Here is a 19,209-nt window from a genome sequence, read left to right as displayed (position 1 = left end):
CTAAATCTTGGTCTTTTATCCATACTCCGTAATTTTCAAGTGTTTTTAAATAGATCAATTCTTGATATAAGTACACGTACAAATACAAGTACACAACATACAGTAGGCCACTTCTACATAGCTAACAGTAATTCTTTCCAATGGAAACCTTTTGACATATTTACCATGGAAAAGGATCTGAGATGCTTACGTTGTGGAATTAATCAGCTCAGCTGGAATCCCCATGGTATGGATATAGAAATAGAAGACTAACATCTTCCATGTGAAAGAATCCTAAAATCCTCAATCTGTAAAGTGATCAATATTCATCACTTGCCACACTTTACCATTAGGAAAGAGCAGAGCCACTTAAGACTTATTTAATACCACTTTACAATGCCTTGGTAAGGCCACACTTGGAATACTGCATCCAGTTTTGGTCACCACAATGTAAAAAAGAAGTTGAGACTCTAGAAAGAATACAGAGAAGAGCAACAGAGATGATTAGGGGACTGGAGGCTAAAGCATATAAGGAAAGGCTGCTCTAATTGGGTATGTCTAGTTTAGTGAAGAGAAGGATGAGGGGGGACATGATAGCAGTGTTCCAATATCTCAGGGGCTGCCACAAAGAAGAGGGAGTCAAGCTATTTTCAAGGTGCCTGAAGGCAGCACAAGAAGCAACAGGTGGAAATTAATCAAGGAGAGAAGCAACCTAGAACTAAGGAGAAACTTCCTGACAGTTAGAACAATTAACCAGTAGAACAACCTGCCTCCAGAAATGGTGAATGCTCCAACACTGGAAGTTTTTAAGAAGAGACTGGACAGCCATTTGTCTGAAATGGTATAGGGTTTCCTCCTTGAGCAAAGGGTTGGACTAGCTGACCTCCAAGATACCTTCCAACTTTATTATTATTATTATTAACCTATCATCTTATGTAAAACAATCCTGCCTATATCAAATAAATATGGCCTAAAATAATTTATTGCATAAAATTTAACTTTTTAATTCAGTTCTAGTATACAAAATTATTTATTTCATGTACCTTTGAAGGTTTGGGCAAATGGTGGTGTGGCTACTAAATAAACTGGAATTTAAGCCAATTATAATATGCAGTGCTTCCTATGCAGCTATTGATGAGGTCACATGTAGCATATTACCAAGTAACAAATTATTAACTTACTAAAATTACCTGGGCTGTACAGCTTAGGTGGTGTAACAATTCATACACTGGGGGAATCTTGTGTATAGCTTAAGTCTAATGCACAGATTCAGTTATGGATCAAACTCTACCTCAACCTATTTCACTAGGTATAAGGACAACAAAATAAGGGATGCCTATCCCCTCCGGAGCTCCTACAAGAGAGGAAGTGTTTACATGGAAGTTATTTGGGCACTTATATTATGAACTGCTGATAAATCATTATCTCCTATTATAGCTTGGCTCAAATGGCTGCCATGCCTCATTCCTTTATCCAAATTGCATAAAATTAAATAACATTCAAGTTAACACAAATTGAAAGCACCATGATACAATGGACCACTTTCAAAACTTACTTTGAACTATAAAATTGCTTGTGTTTTAATAGCATGGGGCAGCATTAGAAAATACAGTGCCAAGACTGTCCATAGCGATTGTATACGGTATCTGCTAAGAAACAAATACAGCATTCTGATCACCCATATCAAATCGTCTGAGCTGGCCTTTCGTTTGAGGACGAGCAGATAACGGGACATGGTCATCTTCAAATGCCGCAGCAGGATTCCTCCGATCCGGCCCACTTCCTACAGTATTTTCCTCCCAGTCTTAGCCGGTTTGCGGCTAACGTTATCAGTTCCAGAGGCAACCGGAAGCTGCAATTTGCAGTATGTGATAGTCCTCCGTAACAAGGCGCCTCCCCCCTTAAAAGTGGACTTTCGGAATGGGCGGTGCCGGAAGTTACGCTGTGAGAGGGTCGAGTTTCCGGCGCGGGGAAGGCTCCGTTGCTGCCCTCCAGGGAGCGTCGGTTGGCTCGCCCCTCTTTCCGCGGTCATGCTGTTCTTCTGAGCCATGGGCGCCAGCGGCTCCAAGGCTCGAGGCCTCTGGCTCTTTGGCTCGGGTGGGCCAGGCAGCTCCGAGAGGTCAGCCGGCGATCAGACGCTGGCTCGAGCTCGGGGACTCTGCTCGGCTACCCCCTTCGTCTTCACCCGCCGCGGGTAAGAGGGAAGCTGGGAGGGGAGGGGACGGGGCAGGCTACGCGGTCGGCAAGCTTGGCTTACCTGGCCGCCCGAGCATTGCACTTCAAGTAAGCAAGGCGGCGGGCGCTTCCCTCCAGATGCCCTTCCCACTTCGGTCCCTCGCGGGGGGGGGGGAGAAAAGAGAGTGAAGCTGCCCGATCTTCCCATACATCTCCCTCCGGCAGCTTTCCTTTTGGACAGGGCCGCTTTTGAGATGCCACTTTGGGAAAGCTTGCAGGGTCTGAGCCAGCAGTTCGCGGACAACTCCGTGAACGATGATGATGATGATGATGTGCCGCCAAGTCGTTGCTGATTCCTAGTGACCACATCGATTTTCTCCCTGGCGATTTGTCCCTAACTTGGTCTTCCAATGGTGCATTCATTGCCACTGTAACTGGATCCATCCACCTTGCTGCTGGTTTTCCGCTTCTTCTCTGCCTTCCATCTCTCCCAGCATTAGAGCCTTTTCCAGGTTTTTGCTTACTCAAAAGTGAAAGAATAGCATAGAGGTGTTGGCAGAAGATATGGTCTATCCCTCTTATTGTTAGAAATGCTTCAGGAGAAAGAAAGCATTTTGTTGTGATAGGCAGAATTGTTCTGGAGCAAGGAAACAAACGACTAAAGAATTAAGCTTGCTTCCTTGATATTTATTTTCTGCAAAATATATAATGCGCTTCATATGAATAGTAAAAAAAGTCCCCATGAAGGTTCAGTGGAGGAGAAAGAGATAGGGGCACTTTAATTTTGAATATTGTTACAGGATAATTATAGCTCTTTGAGAATTTTGATGATCTATTACTGTATCAGCTGTATTTATTGAGAGTGAGAAGTCTCAATTTATAGTTCTCTTGTTCCAAATTGCTTGTGATAATGGCTTTTTACTCTGACATTGATTCAGCATCTGAAGTGTTTTGCAGCCCATTCTGCAAAATCTTTGAAAAACACATTCATAATTCAGTAGTTTTTGTAGTCCAGATTTAGCTAAGTTGTCAGGAGCAACATCAGTTATAACTGTTAGCAAAAATTATCAGGATAACAACATTTCTTAAAGAAGATTCAGAAAAATTGGGATCAAATGCCCCAAAGGGTTATAAAGATGATCAGAAGAGAATACATAAAATCTTATGAATAGAGAATATTAAGAAATATTTAGCATTGAAAAGAAAAAGCTGAAAGTAGGGAAATATAATAGAACTCTTATCTGAACATATACTACAAAAAAGACTAGCACTTCATCATCCCAAAGAGCAGAATAAGGGATTTAAATTAAAGCATAGAAAAGCAAGTTCCTGAGCTGAATTTTGCAAATAAGCTGCTGATGCTAAATTGGCTTAACAGTGAGACTTAACACAGATTCAGTAATTTCCTTCCCTTTTCCTGGATAGCCATCTGTCAGGGATGCTTTAGGATTTGTACATTGAGTCAACTGTTGGATTTTTTGGTTCTTCCAATTCTATAATCTTACAATGCATGTTATGTGTTGTAAAAAATGGTGCATCTGTCAGAATTCCCTGTTTTAATTAGTTAAATTTATCAAAATACACAACTCTTTGAGTAATGACTGAAATGTGTTGTGGCTGGGAGTTCCTAAATGAAATAACATTGCTGTCTGACTGCAGTATTTTACTTTTCATTAGTATATGCTTGACTGTTCCCATTTCTTCCTCTAATTCTCATTCATTCTGCTTCCATTAATTATTAAAGGCAAAGTACAAGTCTGCTTTCATATAGAGTTGCAAGTATGGAAAAAACAGAAATGTAAATATCTTTAGTTAATTGAACATTGCAGGACCCAAGATTGTTAGTGAAGAATATCTGCAGTTAGGTTTGGCAATACATTCCAGTGATGGCGAACCTTTTAGAGACTGAGTGCCCAAAAACTGGCCCCACTCCCGCTCCACCCCCCTGCCCCGCCCCGTCCCCCACCCCACCTGCCCACAGGGCCACTCACCACCTCCAGAGCCCGCCACAGATCGCCCAGGCAGCCCAGCAGCACCATGGTGGCCACGCCCTCTGCCCACGCATTACAGCATCAAATGTGCGGGATTGGGTGTGAGAGCAGAGTCTTGTCTACGCTGCCTGGCTGCCATGTCCTTGGCTGTGCTGCTCCGTGTGGGCCACGCTCGGGGGCAACTCTCCTCCAGGGGGGCTGCTGGTAAGGAGGGGTTCATGGGGGGAGGCGAGGCCGGGACAACGGCACATGTACCCACAGAGAGGGCTCCGAGTGCCGCCTCTGCCACGTGTGCCATAGGTTCGCCACCACTGCATTAGACTGTTTAAATGTACAGTTTAAACTTAGGAAAAGTCAGGAGGAGACTGAAGATTTGTTCTCCGAGCTTGTGGGTTGGTTTACGAATGTTTTGTTACCAGGCTAGCTAACATCTTCAGCGGAGTTTAGGGGAGTTCGGTGTTCTTCTGTTTATAAGGGCTTCAGGTGTGGGTGTGTCAAGTGAGAGTCATCAGTGAGGGGCTTGTGATGGGGAAGTTACATCAGATCAGGGTCATTGGTAGATGAACTGGTGGGGGGGTTCCGAGGGTTGGTTGAGGGTTGATGCTCTCTCTGGTTGGCTGTGTGGTTGATTTGGATTTTGAAGGGTTCGTAGGCTGGTTGTAGGTCAGAGAAGGAGTTGACCTCACCTCAGAGAGCAAAATATTTAAAAGAGCAGGAACCACATCAGAGAAAGCTGTTCTGGACTCCACCAGCTGGAACTCCCTGACTGACGGGCTCCACAATATGCCTTTGCTGGCATGGGTAGGCGGAGATCAATCCCATTGGGATAAGACAGTTCCTCAAGTAACCTGGACTCATGCCTTGAATGGCTTTAAAGGTAATAACCAACACCTTGAATTTCACCCAGAAGCAAACTGGCAGCCATTGCAACTTGCAGACCGGCGGTATAAGTTGGGCCACTCTAAGGACTCCCAAAACTGTCACAGACAATTGTAGCTTCCTAAAGTTCTTCAAATGTAGCCCCATGTAGACCACATTGCGGTAGTCTAGACATTAGATGATAAGGCTTGAATGGTGTTGAGCACAGGGACTCCTGATCCAGGAAAGACTGCAACTTGTACACAACGGGACTGCCACCTGCTCTTCAGGCAAGAGCCATGAGTCCAGGAGAATCCCCAAGGTGCGAACCGAGTTTGTCTAGGGTAGTGCCACCCCATCCAGATGTCAAAAGATGTCAGAATCCCAGATCTTCAAGCTCCATGCACTCAGAGCCATTTGGTCTTGCATTGGTTCAGCTGAAGACTGTTGGCAGCAGCAGGTGCTATCTCTCTACCTCCTAATGGCAGTTAACATGATCCATACACTGCTTCATCATTTTGTCCTTGATTTTTACCAAATTTTCTCATTTCCTTTCAGCTCTATGTATTATGATGAAGATGGTGACCTTGCACATGAGTTTTATGAGGAGACAATAATCACCAAGAATGGGAGGAAGCGTGCCAAGCTCAAAAGAATTCACAAGAACCTAATACCTCAGGTAATGTTTATTGCTGTGTTTTGGATTCAAACTAAGACTCAAGAAGCCTAAGCAAGATCCAGTCTTTTCAATCTGGTTATCACTTGATAGAAGCTCCCAGATTCTGATCCAATATGCACCAGATTAGGGAGAGTTTGATTAATTTCTAGATTTTTGCAAGATTTGTTTTTTGAATTGTTGATACCATTGGATGTATTGTAAGAAAATAGAGCCTTTAAGATTGCTTTTTGCCATCTGAGGAAAAATGTTTGATTCTGCAACAGAGATTTTGAAATTGCTGCAGTTGGAATACTTGGAGTTGATTTCAGCCTGCCTCCTCATAGGGATTTTTTTGCTATACCTGACATTTAAAATATTTATTCAAAATGAAACATTGTAATTTTAATATTGTTGATTTATTCTTTGAAGGAATAAATGTCTCATTTCTTGAAGGTAAACCTCATAATCGTAAGCATAAACAGATCTTTAGAATATTCCATATTTGTTTCTTAAACAATCCAAATAAATAACCAGAGACTAAAAGTAGAGAACATAAACGGTGTCCTGTTAACTAAGTGTGCAGTGATTACAGTAGATTGCCTTTATGTCATCCTTGAAAATACAGTATCTTTTTTATAACTTGATTTGGTTTTGCTTTGACTAAACGTTGCTCTTTTTGTAGTATATCCATGGCATATACAAGAAATTTATTTTTCTCCCTGGTCTCTAGCTATCATGCCCAGAGCTATGCCATAATTAATTGGAAATGCCATCTCTGCATATCAGATCTAGCCATCAAAGGCCTGTCAGTGTAGTAATTCTACCCCAGAAATTATGAACACTTTCCTTTTAATACTCTCTATCCAAACTAAGCATCTTAGAAAAACTGTTTTGTTCTTTGAATAGCATTTTGATATTTTGGACTTCAGAGACTTACCATTTATAGTTTAAAAATAGCATTACAATAGTGATGGCGTAACTTTTTAAAAGATTTTTTATTCTGTATTTTTTTTTATAAATAACTCAAGATGGTGAACATACATAATACTTCTTTCTGCTCCTATTTTCCCCACAACAACCCCTGCCACTACTCTGTGAATGGGGTTCAGCTATGAGAGAATGACTAGCCTAAAGTCACCCAGCTAGCTTTAATGTCTAAGGCAAGATTAGAACCAGTGGTAGAATTCAGCCAGTTCAGCAGAACTGGTAGCTAATTTTTGGTTGCTCAGACCTAGAATGGACTTATGGAAGTGACATCCACACAGAGAACTGGTTGTTCACATATTTGAATCCCACCACTGACTAGAACTTAACTCCTAGTTTCTAGGCCCAATATCTTAAGCGCTACAGATACTCCTTAACCAACACAGTTGGGACCAGAATTTCCATTGCTAATCAAGATGGTTGGTGAGTCCTGTCCAAAAATAATGCCATTTTTGCCGTGGTTTTTAAGAGAATCACTGCTGTAATTATGTGCATCATGTGGTTGTTGAATGAATCTAGCTTCTCCCATTGTCTTCACTGGCAAGATGCTGGCTTAAAAGGTCACAAATAATGATCACATGACATTGGGATGCTGGAACCATGTAAATACATGCCAGTTGATAAGTGCCCACATTTTTTTATAAATATTTTATTTTCTAGTTTTACAATCGTAAGTACTTAATAAACAATGTGTTTTCTGGGTCCATTAGTAATTCAGTGGTACATATTAACTTCTTCAATCTAGGCCCAATATTACACCATCCAATGCTTCCTCTCTTCTTCTGGCAGTACACATTTTCCCACATTAAGCAAATACAATTCTTATTGTTAATACATATACAATTGAATATCGACATTTTTGTTACATTTTCCTAATAATATCAATAATGCCGGTTTAAAATATCTTTTCTAACCCAAATATATCTTAATTGCATTTGCACTTAATATCCATTTGTTCAATTAATATCCTGTTTTTCCCGCTTTTTTAAAATTTTAATTTCCCATCAGAGTTCAAAATGTCTCTATTGCTTATAATTTCTCATAAGTTATATTTGTGTAATGAAAAGCTTCCCTTATTCAAACCCTCTTAGCATTTTCATATTTCCTTTCTCATACCAAAATATAGTATTCTAGTTATAAATCCTATCTTTCTAGTTATAATACTTCTATTTCTAACAATTATCTATTCTCAGCCATGTTCAAACATCTGATTAATAGTATAATATCCCATCTACTGGGTCAAAACCTCTATTTTCTTCAGTCTTACTCTAGCTTTCTTCCTTTGCCAACTAACTTTCCAAATCAATGCATTTGAATTATCAAATAATTCTTCCTCTATTTTGTGTATATTGTTTGGAATAAGAAAGGCAATCTGATTAAAGTGTTTTTGGAAGAGGCTCAGCCCATTGATATTCATTAAACAGCCTCCCTCCTTCTCCAATTTCCCACAATTCTCCTAATAGCACTATCTTCCATTCAATCAGCTCTTCTTTCTTATCCTCAAGTGTGTTCTGAGATCTTGACAGGTAAGATATCTTTTCCGTTTCTGATATTATCACTATGTCTTCTAATTCTTCATTTGTCTGTCGGTTAGTTCCTTTCTTTAGGTCCTCCATCTTTGGATCTGCTTCCTCTGGTTTTTTTTTTTTTTTTTTTTTTCTGGGTTGCTAGTTCCTTCTTTGTAGTCATTTTCTGAGTTTGTAGATTTAGATTGAAAAATTGTTCTTTTATCTTCTTTGTGTTATTTTTAGTCTCATCATGAGCTAAGGCAATTGTCTCTTGCATTGATTTTAACATAGAAAGAATTTCTTTCTGAAATTCATCAACATTTTCTTCTTGGTATGTTAAGCTGGGGACTTTGGGGACAGGTGTTAGGGATGTTTTTTTACCATTTGAAGCTAAGTATGGAATATCCATTTTGTTTTTGTATGTAGTCTTTATCATCCAATCTATTTAGGGATTTAAAAAGTTTCAGTCAATTGTCATTTGAACTCCTAATTATTCAGCCGGCCCATCAGTCTGTCCTTATGTCTTCCCTCAGCAAATATAAGTAAAGTGTCAAAGCTACGAACATTGGATGTTCTTGCTTTGACAACAGATGGAAATGCAGCCATTTTTCCTCTATTGCTTTTAGAGTTAGTTGATGCTGGGAGGGGGAATGTGGATGAGAGTCCAGCTAGTCATAACAATAATAACTCAGCAGTGGGAACCCAAGGTCATTGAGCCCTGAGCTGATAGAATTTTGGGGGCTGGAGAGCTGGGGGAAAAGCCCCTGCTTCAAGCTAATTGGGGGATGTGATTTATGACTGTTTATTGGAGGAGGGAATTGTGCTTTGTTACATTGTACCCAGGGGAGGGGAATTTAGTTTTTGGTTTCAACTATGCAGTGCTGATACTTTGTTTCTCGGATAAAAGATTCTTTAAGGTAAACAATGCCTCGAAGTTCTTTTGAAGAGTTTCATCTATCGGAACCATGTTCATTTGATCAGAACCAGTTTGATGCCTCTAGGGATAGAAGTGAGCTATTTGTTGCAAATTTCAAGGGTCTTATTACTTTCTGTTCCTATTCCTTGTTTTCTTTCTGCAGATAAATAACTACTTCTAAGTCATCTTCAGTCCAACAGTATGACCTACTTGCTTTTCTAATGTTTTCAGATTTTTGATTATGAGCAAGACACTTTTTTAGCACAAAATGGTCTTAGGTGGGAAAATCATTGCAACCTGCTTCTTGAAAGTTAATTTTGGTGGCATTTTACTCACGTTGTATCCTTTTTGTTCCAGGGCATGGTGAAACTGGAGCATCCTCGAATTCATGTGGACTTCCCTGTTATCATCTGTGAGGTCTGAGCCAAGAGAAAGTTAACTGTGTGCTGTCAGTACATCTTATTTGCCCAGTTTTACTGTACCACATGTAAACCATGCTAGGCAGCCACATGTCCCTGCAGAGGATGAACTGAGAGCACAAACAGACAGCAGGCTTTGATGCTTCTCTGTTTGGAGGCAGTGACAGCAACTGCGGCAGTGGGCACACTTCTGACTATCAGGCATAATATTGTCTAAGGATGTATATTAGTGGGACCTGTGTCAGATGAAAAGTTGGGCCTTGATTAGGAGCCTATTCAAAATTTCCTTCAGTGAATCAACTACAACCTATTAAGCAGCTGCTAATTGATGCTTAGGTGGCAGCAGATGTCAAATGTCTTGACACTAGAGAGCCAACTTGCACTTTTTCAGGAACAGATATTCTGCGTGATTACCCCAGCCAGCTTTTACAAAAGTTGATAGTAACATTTCAAGATGAGTAAAGGTGAGCAGAAAACTTCTTATGCTTCTTTGTCCACTCACCCACTTAACTTATAAGCATGGGCTGAAAGACTAATACTGAACTATGTCTTCGTGGAGGCAGGGAAAGTAATGTTGCACTTAATAAACTGTTCAAAACAGAATCATTTTTGAAGTGGTCATAGGAAACAGACCAACACGTAGGTTTTCCTCTCTTTGTTATATTTCCCTTTGGAGTTGCACTATTTTCTTTGCAGGTTTCATCTTTTTGAACTTTGCAAGATGGACTAAAGATGTGAAGTAGCATCTGGATATGAAGCTTTTCTGTTAAAGTGCACCAAATATATTACATCTTAGGAAGCATTTATCTTTCAAGTGAATCTATAAGATCCTTCCCTCACCTAGAGCTCTCCAATAAATAATAGAGCACAGTGACTGTAGGGCCAGTGATTTTGCTAACTGGAGCTGATAAGATTCATAGTCCAGGACCTTCTCCGGAGAGCCCCTTGTCAGAAGAACAGATTTCTCTCTTCATTCTTGTGGTAGAATAACTTATTCCCATATTGGTTTCCCATGTTGTACCTGGAGAACCTCCACCTATGTCCTCCACATGTTGCTGAATTGAAGATTCAAGCATCCTGCATCATCGGCCATGTTCTCTGGGACTGCTGGGGAGACAAAAGTTTCCATCTCTTTCTTAGGTTTCCATCTCTTTCTTAGGACAACTTTGCTTTGGTCAAGATGTTTGTCACCTAATTTGGCTGTATATTTTCCCCTTCATCTTCCTCTGCCAGCAAATAATAACAAAATCCTGTGATCTTCCTTTGGCAGATGCCTTGGATTGGACCAAGTAGTGTCTGATGTGGGGATAATGCAGCACACTTCAAAGAAAAGTTATATCTTTTCTATTTTGAAGGGCCTTGCCCTTCTCCCTGATGTATGAATGTGAAATGTTTTGCTATGGTACTGATAGCTGAGCAAGTACTGAAGCAGTATGCCTACCTCTTCATCCCAGGCTTCTTGCTTTCACGATGTAGAGCTACCTACTGCTGAGAGGTGATCAGGCAAACCCTGTTAAAGGCACTCTTACGAAGAGGCTTTCATATGCAATGTACAACCAAAAGATCCTTGCCTGCCTGCCTGCCTTTTTACCCACCCATCAGACTTTGTATTAAGCTTTAAAACTGGAGTGTGGGTGGGTTCATTGCACATCATATTTCTTTCCCAGACTGTGTCGTTGCCTTTCTGAGCACTTCAGGCATTGCTACCTCAATGTTCAGTATAATTAGCTTGTACACAGTTGCATCACAATATTAGTAAGTTAATGTACATCCTTTCATGTCCACCCATGCAAAGGAAATCATTTCTAAGCATTAAAAGCCTAAGTAGAAGTGTTAAGGAATGCATATAGCAGTGCTGACAGAGGTCTACCTAGTCACTCTTATCTTCACCCCTCTTAGCTACAAGTCTGTGTTACATATTAGGATTGATACTTGGAGCAATTTGTTTATTCAGTTGCCACTGCTTTGCCATTCAGAAATCAGGTTATGAATTTACAATTGTATGATTGCCTGTGAATAGAAAGTGTACAACCAGCCAACACTCCCCTTATGTAGTGAAATCTGAATTTTGATTCACTTTTAATAGCGTGATAATCAGAATCTGACATTTCTGATCTTTATTAGGGAAGGAAATTTCATTGCAGTGAAACAAGAGCATCCTGCGGATCCGAGATGAGTTTGCAAACTTGCTGGGTCAACAAATACTCCCATCTCAGCATGATGGTCCATAATGAATCATAGGTTGTCATCGAGCTGAACCATGCTACTTCTTGAGTAATTGAAGGGAAGGCTGCTTACTTACCTCAGAAGTAGGTCGGAAGAAGCAGTGTTGGATCATATTTTATCTTCAGAATAGAAAGTTCTACTCCCCAATCTGGAGATTTTATTCATGGGAGATAGTGAAAGCCTTGTTGGTAACAGTCTTTCTTGTATCTACGTTTCTAAAATACCTGGTTTTATGTTCTTCCAGTGGTTATTTTTTGAGCAAGCAAATGCCCTGTGATCAGAAAACTACTGTGCTATGTTGGATTTCATTTTCTCGTGACTTGCGCAGCAAGTTGCTCCCACTCTTTTTCTGACAGGCATCTAAATAGAGCCTCTATGTAAAGGAGGTCTCATTTCTGCCGAGCTTGACATCTCCTAAGCTGCAAGAGAATACCAGCAGCTGACATCTCTTAATTTCTCCAAGGCCGGCTCCTTGCCTGTCCACTGTGTCTCCAGATGTGCCGTTGTCTGCTGGGATTCTGCCACCCCTCTCATCTTGCTTTCTAGCAGCTCTGCCCTTCGTGCAAATGGTAGCTGTGATCAGGGAGAGGGCTTGCGGAGACTATATAGGATGCTGATACTGTGAAAGCAGATGACGTTGGTATATAGACAAAAATATTGATATATATCACTATCTTTGGAATAAGCAAAAAGTTCTATTTCATTTTAATGATCCTTCCGTGCGTGTGGTTGTGTAGAACTGAACCCACTAGCACTGCCCTTTCTGTTCTTGTAGCATACAGAAAGGAATCCTGGAGGGAAACATGTATAATATCTATTTCCTCTGCCTTGAAGTGCATTTGTTGAATTTTGTTAAATTTCAATAAAATTGTTTGTATATCCCAGAATATGTCTATACTTGTGGGTCTGTTTGATGTTCAGAAATTCAGTTGCTTCTGATTTTTTATGACCCGAGAGGCCTCATTTAATTGGGACTGTCTCTCAGTAACTGCTTCTTTGAGCCTGGTAAGTTCCAGCTTGCATTATCAGCACTAGTATTCTAGTCCCATCTTCTATTAGCCACAATAATGGGCTTTTTCATTACTGGTTGGCCATTTGACATCTAAGTAAAAGTTAACTCTCATTTCTTTGGACAACTCTATCAGTAATGCCATCACTGCCATCTCTAATGATCTTGCTAATTTTGGCAGGCATTGACCATTTATTCTTCTTGAGTTGTTCGGTTAGGTTGAAACAAAAATTATAGAGACATTGAACTAATAGTATTATAATGGTGACAGTAAAGGATCAGAAAGTAGAAATTTAAGTTTGAGTCTGTGTTGTGGGGTGGTCTTTTATTTTGTGTGTGTGCCTTTGAGTAAGTGTTAATTCCCAGTGACCGTCTGAATGAGTCCCTGCAGTTTTCTTGGCAAGATTTCAGAAGGGGTTTGCCATTTCCTCCTTCTGAGTCATGAGAGTTAGTGATCCAAGGTCACTTAGCTAGCTTTGTATCTAAGATGGGATTAGAATTTGTGGTGGTCTGGTTTCTAGCCCAGTGCTGTAACCGCTACACCTAAAGGGCTCTTTATTGCATTTAGAAACTGATAAAAAAAAATCCTTAGTAAGTTTTAAACTTATGTGCTCTCGCTTCCTATGTAAATTATAGGATAAATGTGATTAGGACAAATGTCTATTGCAATAAAAAGTGACTTATAAACTTAAAATAGACCTATATAAGAGTCTCATCAGCAGGCCACCAACCAAATTGAAGTCTTTCAGTGCTTCATTCAGGACAGTTGAGTAGAGATAGGGCCACACGTGATTTGTGTGGCAAACATTTAAGTCAGCTATCTAGGCCACACAGGAAGAATATTGATGATATTCTAAAAGGGAAATGTTTGGAGAAGGAGCGCTCTCTTTGAGGAACAAGGGCAAACACCGCTCTGGAATCATGCTAGGTCTTTAAACAAATCTTCCTTGGAATGGGGAATGTGTCCTCAGCACTGGACATATGGGAAAATACATAAAGTACTTCATGTTCATTCTCAGTCTTAAACAAAGCCAATAATGGCGTTGAATAATGGCTCAAAAATTGGAGACTACTATGCTTTCTTGCTGCTAAAAGCATACTTGCTTTTCTCATGAGGAACTTCCTACTGAAAATACACTGCAAGAAGTCATGGATTAAATAAAAGTTTGATTATGATTATCCCACTGACGTGAATGAATATTAGTGGGTTGTTTTGAGAGTAGAGTTGTACTGCTACCAAAGACCCACCATTCAGCTGCAAAGATAAATATTATGGTTCTTCCTAGGACTTCCAAAGAAAATATACACCTAATTCTACTGAATTTCTCATTTTAGAAATATAAAGGCAAACACAACAATATATTTATTTTCCAGAATGGCATCAAGTTATCTGTCAGTACAGTGGCTACTTTCTTCTCAGTTCCTCTAGTGCTTCCCATAAATCTAGTTTAGAAAACAGATATTAGAGTACCAAAAAAAAAATCTCATGGAGCAAATAGTTATTGAATGTACCCATAAATTGTCTTGATGTAATATGAGAGCTACATGTAGTTCACAAATACTTCTTGCAGGTCTCCAGAACATCCTGGATTAGTTGAACTCAGATATTCAGCATTTGGGGAGTTGGGTTAGTAATGTTAAGGCATGAACTAGACATTAGTTTGTGTTTATTTTGACCTTGACTGGTGACATCGTTCACTATGTCTCCTTTGATATCATAATAATGAAAATAAAATATTGTTGTCTCTCTCAACATAAGAGCCATGGGATACCAGATCCTTCTCTTGGAGCTATCCAGATCAGTTAAAGGTTCAGAATTGCCATATATATTTACAGGTATACATATCAACAATATGTTGCTTTAGTCAGACCCCACTTTGAGTTTTATCTCCACTTCTGAGCATATCAATAGCACTTAGACCTATATACCATCCCATATTGTTTTATAGCGCTCTTTGGGCAAATTGCAGAATCAGTATATGAACCCTCAACAACCTGGGTCCTCATTTTACCGACCTCAGAAGGATGGAAGGCTGAGTCAACCTCGAACCCCATCAAGATTGAACTCCAGGCTGTGGGTAGAGTTTGCCTGCAATACAGCATTTTAACCACTGTGCCACCAGGGCTCCTAAACACCATTAGAGCGTTACAAAAGAAGATTAAAGAAAAATGGGAAAACTTCAAAGAACAGCAAAGAGGAAAACTGGAAAGTAAGTACTATGAATAAAGAAAATATTAAGAAGAGAAGATTGAAAGGATTTTTCAAATACCTGAAAAGATACGACAAAAAGGAAGTCAAGTTCTCTGCTTTGTCTCATTTCAGAGTGCAGGACAAAATAATCCAGAATATTGGATTTAGGTTTCAGGAAAGCAGATTCTGTTAGACAAATTAAAAAAAAAAACTTGCTAAGAATAAGAGCAATTTGATAGCAGAACAAATGGCCAAGAGAATTGATGAGCTACACTTCACCGGATGTGTTCTTTCAGATGCTAGACAGCCAGTGGTTGTGTGTGCATGACAATACTCATCACATTAGTCACTTTCAGGGGAAGCCAAAGTATAAACAGATTAGAAAAGGAGAAAGAAATACTAAACAAATGAAAAGGAAATGTAGCTGAAACTAGTTTACACCAATTCACAATTTGCAAATCATCCTTGCTTCCACCAAATCCATATACAAGTCATACATTTCATTGTGTTGCTTAAACATTTCACTTCTGTCCTTCTGAGGACTTCATCAACTCCATCCAAACAGGTCTTCAGTCTTCCCCTTCCTCTGAAATGCATTTGCTCTTCATACATTTGTTTTGTGAATCATTCATTCTCTCTGTCAGCGTATTTTTTAATACAGTACGCATTGGCAATCAATCCTTATTTATTCAGCACCCATTCGTTCTTGACCCTGTGTCTTCTTTTACCATGCAGATTTTAGAAACCTACCTCTTTTGCATTTAACTGACTTTTATGCTTTTCCCTACATTCCCAGCTCAGGTTTCCATATAAAAAAATGAGTTTCGGTATGCTATTATACACAGCCCTATTTGCTTCTTCCACCAAATTATAACCAGTGGAACAGCTTGCCTTCAGAAGTTGTAGGTGCTTCATCGTTGGGATTTTAAAGAAAAGACTGGACAGTCATATTTCTGAAATGGTATAAGGTTTGCTTGAGCAGGGGGTTGAACTAGAAGACTTCCAAGGTCCCTTCCAGCTCTATTATGATTGATTGTTTGATTGATTGAAATATTCCTCACTCCTGCTGAGGAATAAGGAGCTTTTTTTTTGTCTTACAATCTGCTGTGTTTGCTGCCAGAGCTGGTTCTTTGGCAATCTTGCCCCCTAGATTTGAAAGGGGACACTTAGGAATGACCCAAGACAACTTTTGGATGGCTGTGGACTCACCAAGGAGGAGGAATCTTGAAGATTGCAACTCCTTGTGGGAACAGCTGAAAGGTCAATGGGCGTTTCCATCTTCCGACTGGCAGAACATTATTGTAAGCATGTCTGGGATTTTTAAGTTTGCTTTTTGAACTTTTGTTTTTGTTATTATCTTTAATAATAAAGTTGGTTGGATGAATGCTGATATATTTCAACCCTGGCTGGATTTTTTCTGTTTTCTTTTTTTGCTTGCTTTCTTTGATTTATTGGACTGCTTTTATTAATTTCTGCTTTCCATATGGAAACACGGCGCGTGACTTTGGCTTTCTATTTTACTAACCTGCAAAAACGTTTTTGACCAACAAATGTTCCTCATAAGAGACCTCTACCTATCCAGTTCTTTCTATCAGCTGTACATTAATTCCCCATCTATCAAGGAACACCATTCATTTGTTCTAGTTTTTTCTAACTTGTGCAAGTGTGAAAACACAATTTCTGCCTATCAAGCACAACAACCTTAACAAAAATTGACTTACGCTAATTTTCTGACCCTTTCATTATGCAATCTAATAGCAAATCATTCTGGTTGCTACCAACAACACAGCATCATCTGCATACAAAAGTTCACATACATTCATGTTCCCAACCAACATACCTCTGATCTCATTTCAAGCATTCCTTATAAACATTTATTAATTAACACATTAAATAAGCAAGGAAATCACACATCCTTGACTTATTCCCTGCTTGGCATCGAACTGTTTGCCAAGCATTCCATTTATTCTCAGTCACATTTTTCTTCCACCATATAATTTATCACATTCTTACCACATTCAGCAATCACCCTTCTTAGTAGCACAAAACATTGTCTAATTCAAACCTATTTACTTCATCATGTATCTTATCTAGATCAACCTATTTCTCACATTCATACATCTCAGTGACCTTATGATCAGCAAAATCTAATGTGTTTAGGCTTTGTCTGGCTTAAAACCACACTACATTATCTAACTTTGGCTCATTGCCAACTCTTGGATCTTTCCACCATAGTTCTGCCAAACTCTTTTTGTGGCACATATAACAAATGCACTTAATTCACCTTTTCCTTTGTAGAGGAGAACACATATCTATGTGCGTGTGCATTCATGTACACATAACTACTGTCGATCCTATTTTTACCTAGCAAGTCATGTGTATCTGCATCTAAATATTTTCAGGTTCTTATATTTTTATACTGTCATGCTCCCAAAGGAGCCATCACAGTTTACAAACCACACACACACACACACACACACACACACACACACACACACACTTCAACTGCTGAGATTTTGAGGGTGGCATTAAATCTATGTGCATCTGACTGAGTTATGATAACAAACCACAATACACTGAATGTATATCATTCTGATTCTGATAGGATAAAATAAGTGAAAAAATAAGACACTATCTACAGTACATGGAAGAGAACTCAGAATAAAAATAGAAAAAGGCAATCTTGTATAAATGCAAGGGGACTGGTCATGACAGAGGAAAAATTGAAAAATATTTTAGCCTAATTTAATGTATTCTGGATAGCAGGCTAATTATATATTCATAGTTTCCTTGAATATTTCAACCAATCAGGTGGTTACAAATTGAGGAAAAATGTGGTACAAACCACTATCAATTGAAAATCCCCCATGGAGGTATGGGAATATTCTGCAGACAGAATATTGAGTTGCCTCATGAGTTGCTTCATCATATATGGTAAATGCACTTCTCTGTTTTGTTGCAAAAATAGAATTATTAAATAATTATGTATGTCTTTATTGGCCAGGAACTTCCTTTAAAAGGCAGTAACTCTTATGCACAAGTTTACCTTGCAAGGTGGCATCATTCTGTTTCACAATATATTTACATTTGCAGATCCATTAAGGAAAATTATATAAATCATCCGGATTTGGGGGGGGGGGGTGTAGGGTCTCTGTGGTACTAAAAGATGGTATTTTTTCTGGACCCACCAGATGGCAGAGTTTAGCTTCTTTTGAACATGCCCTTCCTGTTGAAGTCAAAACTCTTAAATTTCCTAAGGTTGAGAAACAGCACTATAAAACATTAAGCAAGAGAACAGTTGCAGAACATTATTTGAGTATATTTTTAACAATACTGTATTTGCCTTCAAAAGAGGAACAATAAGGACTGCTATGCAAAGCTCTGACCATCTGACAACTCATATTTCAGAGGGAACAGAATTATGAAAGAAGGGAATGGAGGACGAGTATGAGGCTACAGCAAGGGGGAGAATTGAAAATGTGTGGAAAGAGGTTTATATGCACCAAACACACTGGCTGGAAGGCAGAGAGACCTCAGTACAACTGTATGGAGACCACCAAAAGCAACTTAAAATGTATCATAAACTTCCATATTTTAAGAGCATCTGAAGGATCTGAATCAAAGGAAACACATTGTTCTGTTTTGTTACTATAACACCAAGGCAAAGAATTCATTCTTTTACATTTCTCTTCTGATTTTGGTGTGTGAAAATGATTGCACACTGAAAAGAACAAGGGCAAGGGGGATTGATTCACAAATCATTCTGATTTCTCTATCCAATTCTCATTTAAAAATAACACTCAGGTTGATCATTTCAACTTCAATAGGTAAAAAAGTCAAAAGTGAATGACATCATGCTTTAAAAACATTTAAAATGTGTAGTTTTATATCTGTCAGCATTGCTATTTTGTATTTTGCAGAATTTCAAAGATTCAACTATTTTTAAAAACGTTTGTTTTCATTCATGATAGTAGAATTCTATGTTGGAGTCTTTAAAGCATAGGTGCTTACAAATCTCACAAGAACTGTGCTGATGACTAAAATAGGCAAGTGCCCTGCATGATTGATTGATTATGTGTCATGGTGTTGCTGTCAATTTTTAGCATCCACATCTTCTGGATGATCAGGTTCCACTCTGGTCTCCCAATGTAATCATCTAGCTTGCTGCTAGTTGTTGTCTCTTTTCTTCAATCTTTGCCAGCATTATGGACTTCTCAAGGGAGCTGGCTATTTGAGTCCAGAGTATAATTTGAGCCTGGCAATCTGTGCCTCAAATGAGACCTCTGAATTGATTG

The 19,209-nt window shown here is 39.3% G+C and overlaps 1 protein-coding gene across 4 annotated transcripts; it reads left to right on the top strand.

Moving 5' to 3' along the window:
- Nucleotides 1-882: 882 nt before the first annotated feature.
- On the top strand, nt 883-12,601 carry TUSC2 (tumor suppressor 2, mitochondrial calcium regulator). Of its 4 annotated transcripts, none has more exons than XM_039358666.1 (4): nt 883-2,173; nt 5,562-5,682; nt 9,427-9,486; nt 11,613-12,601. In XM_039358666.1, the coding sequence occupies exons 1-4, from the start codon at nt 2,028-2,030 to the stop codon at nt 11,727-11,729; spliced, it is 444 nt and encodes a 147-aa protein (XP_039214600.1). In that variant the 5' UTR covers nt 883-2,027; the 3' UTR covers nt 11,730-12,601. The 4 variants fall into 4 exon arrangements, 3 of the variants coding, with proteins under 3 accessions (XP_039214600.1, XP_039214603.1, XP_039214601.1); XM_039358669.1 differs by having other exon boundaries at nt 886-2,173; nt 9,427-9,517; XR_005558585.1 differs by having other exon boundaries at nt 1,897-2,173; nt 9,427-9,952.
- Nucleotides 12,602-19,209: the final 6,608 nt, after the last annotated feature.

The sequence above is a fragment of the Crotalus tigris genome, unplaced genomic scaffold (genome assembly GCF_016545835.1).
Source record: "Crotalus tigris isolate CLP2741 ecotype Arizona unplaced genomic scaffold, ASM1654583v1 scf7180000019060.718356, whole genome shotgun sequence".
NCBI lineage: Eukaryota > Metazoa > Chordata > Lepidosauria > Squamata > Viperidae > Crotalus > Crotalus tigris.
The sequence above is the reverse complement of the archived record's forward strand: the minus strand, read 5'-3'. Positions and strand labels throughout refer to the sequence as shown.

Bases quoted from the DNA above. Each gene is read 5' to 3' on its own strand.
- TUSC2 (XM_039358666.1), top strand. From the start codon at position 2,028: ATGGGCGCCAGCGGCTCCAAGGCTCGAGGCCTCTGGCTCTTTGGCTCG. The intron at 2,174-5,561 runs GTAAGAGGGAAG...ATTTCCTTTCAG, and splicing joins TTCGTCTTCACCCGCCGCGG to CTCTATGTATTATGATGAAG. The intron at 9,487-11,612 runs GTCTGAGCCAAG...GATCTTTATTAG, and splicing joins TCCCTGTTATCATCTGTGAG to GGAAGGAAATTTCATTGCAG.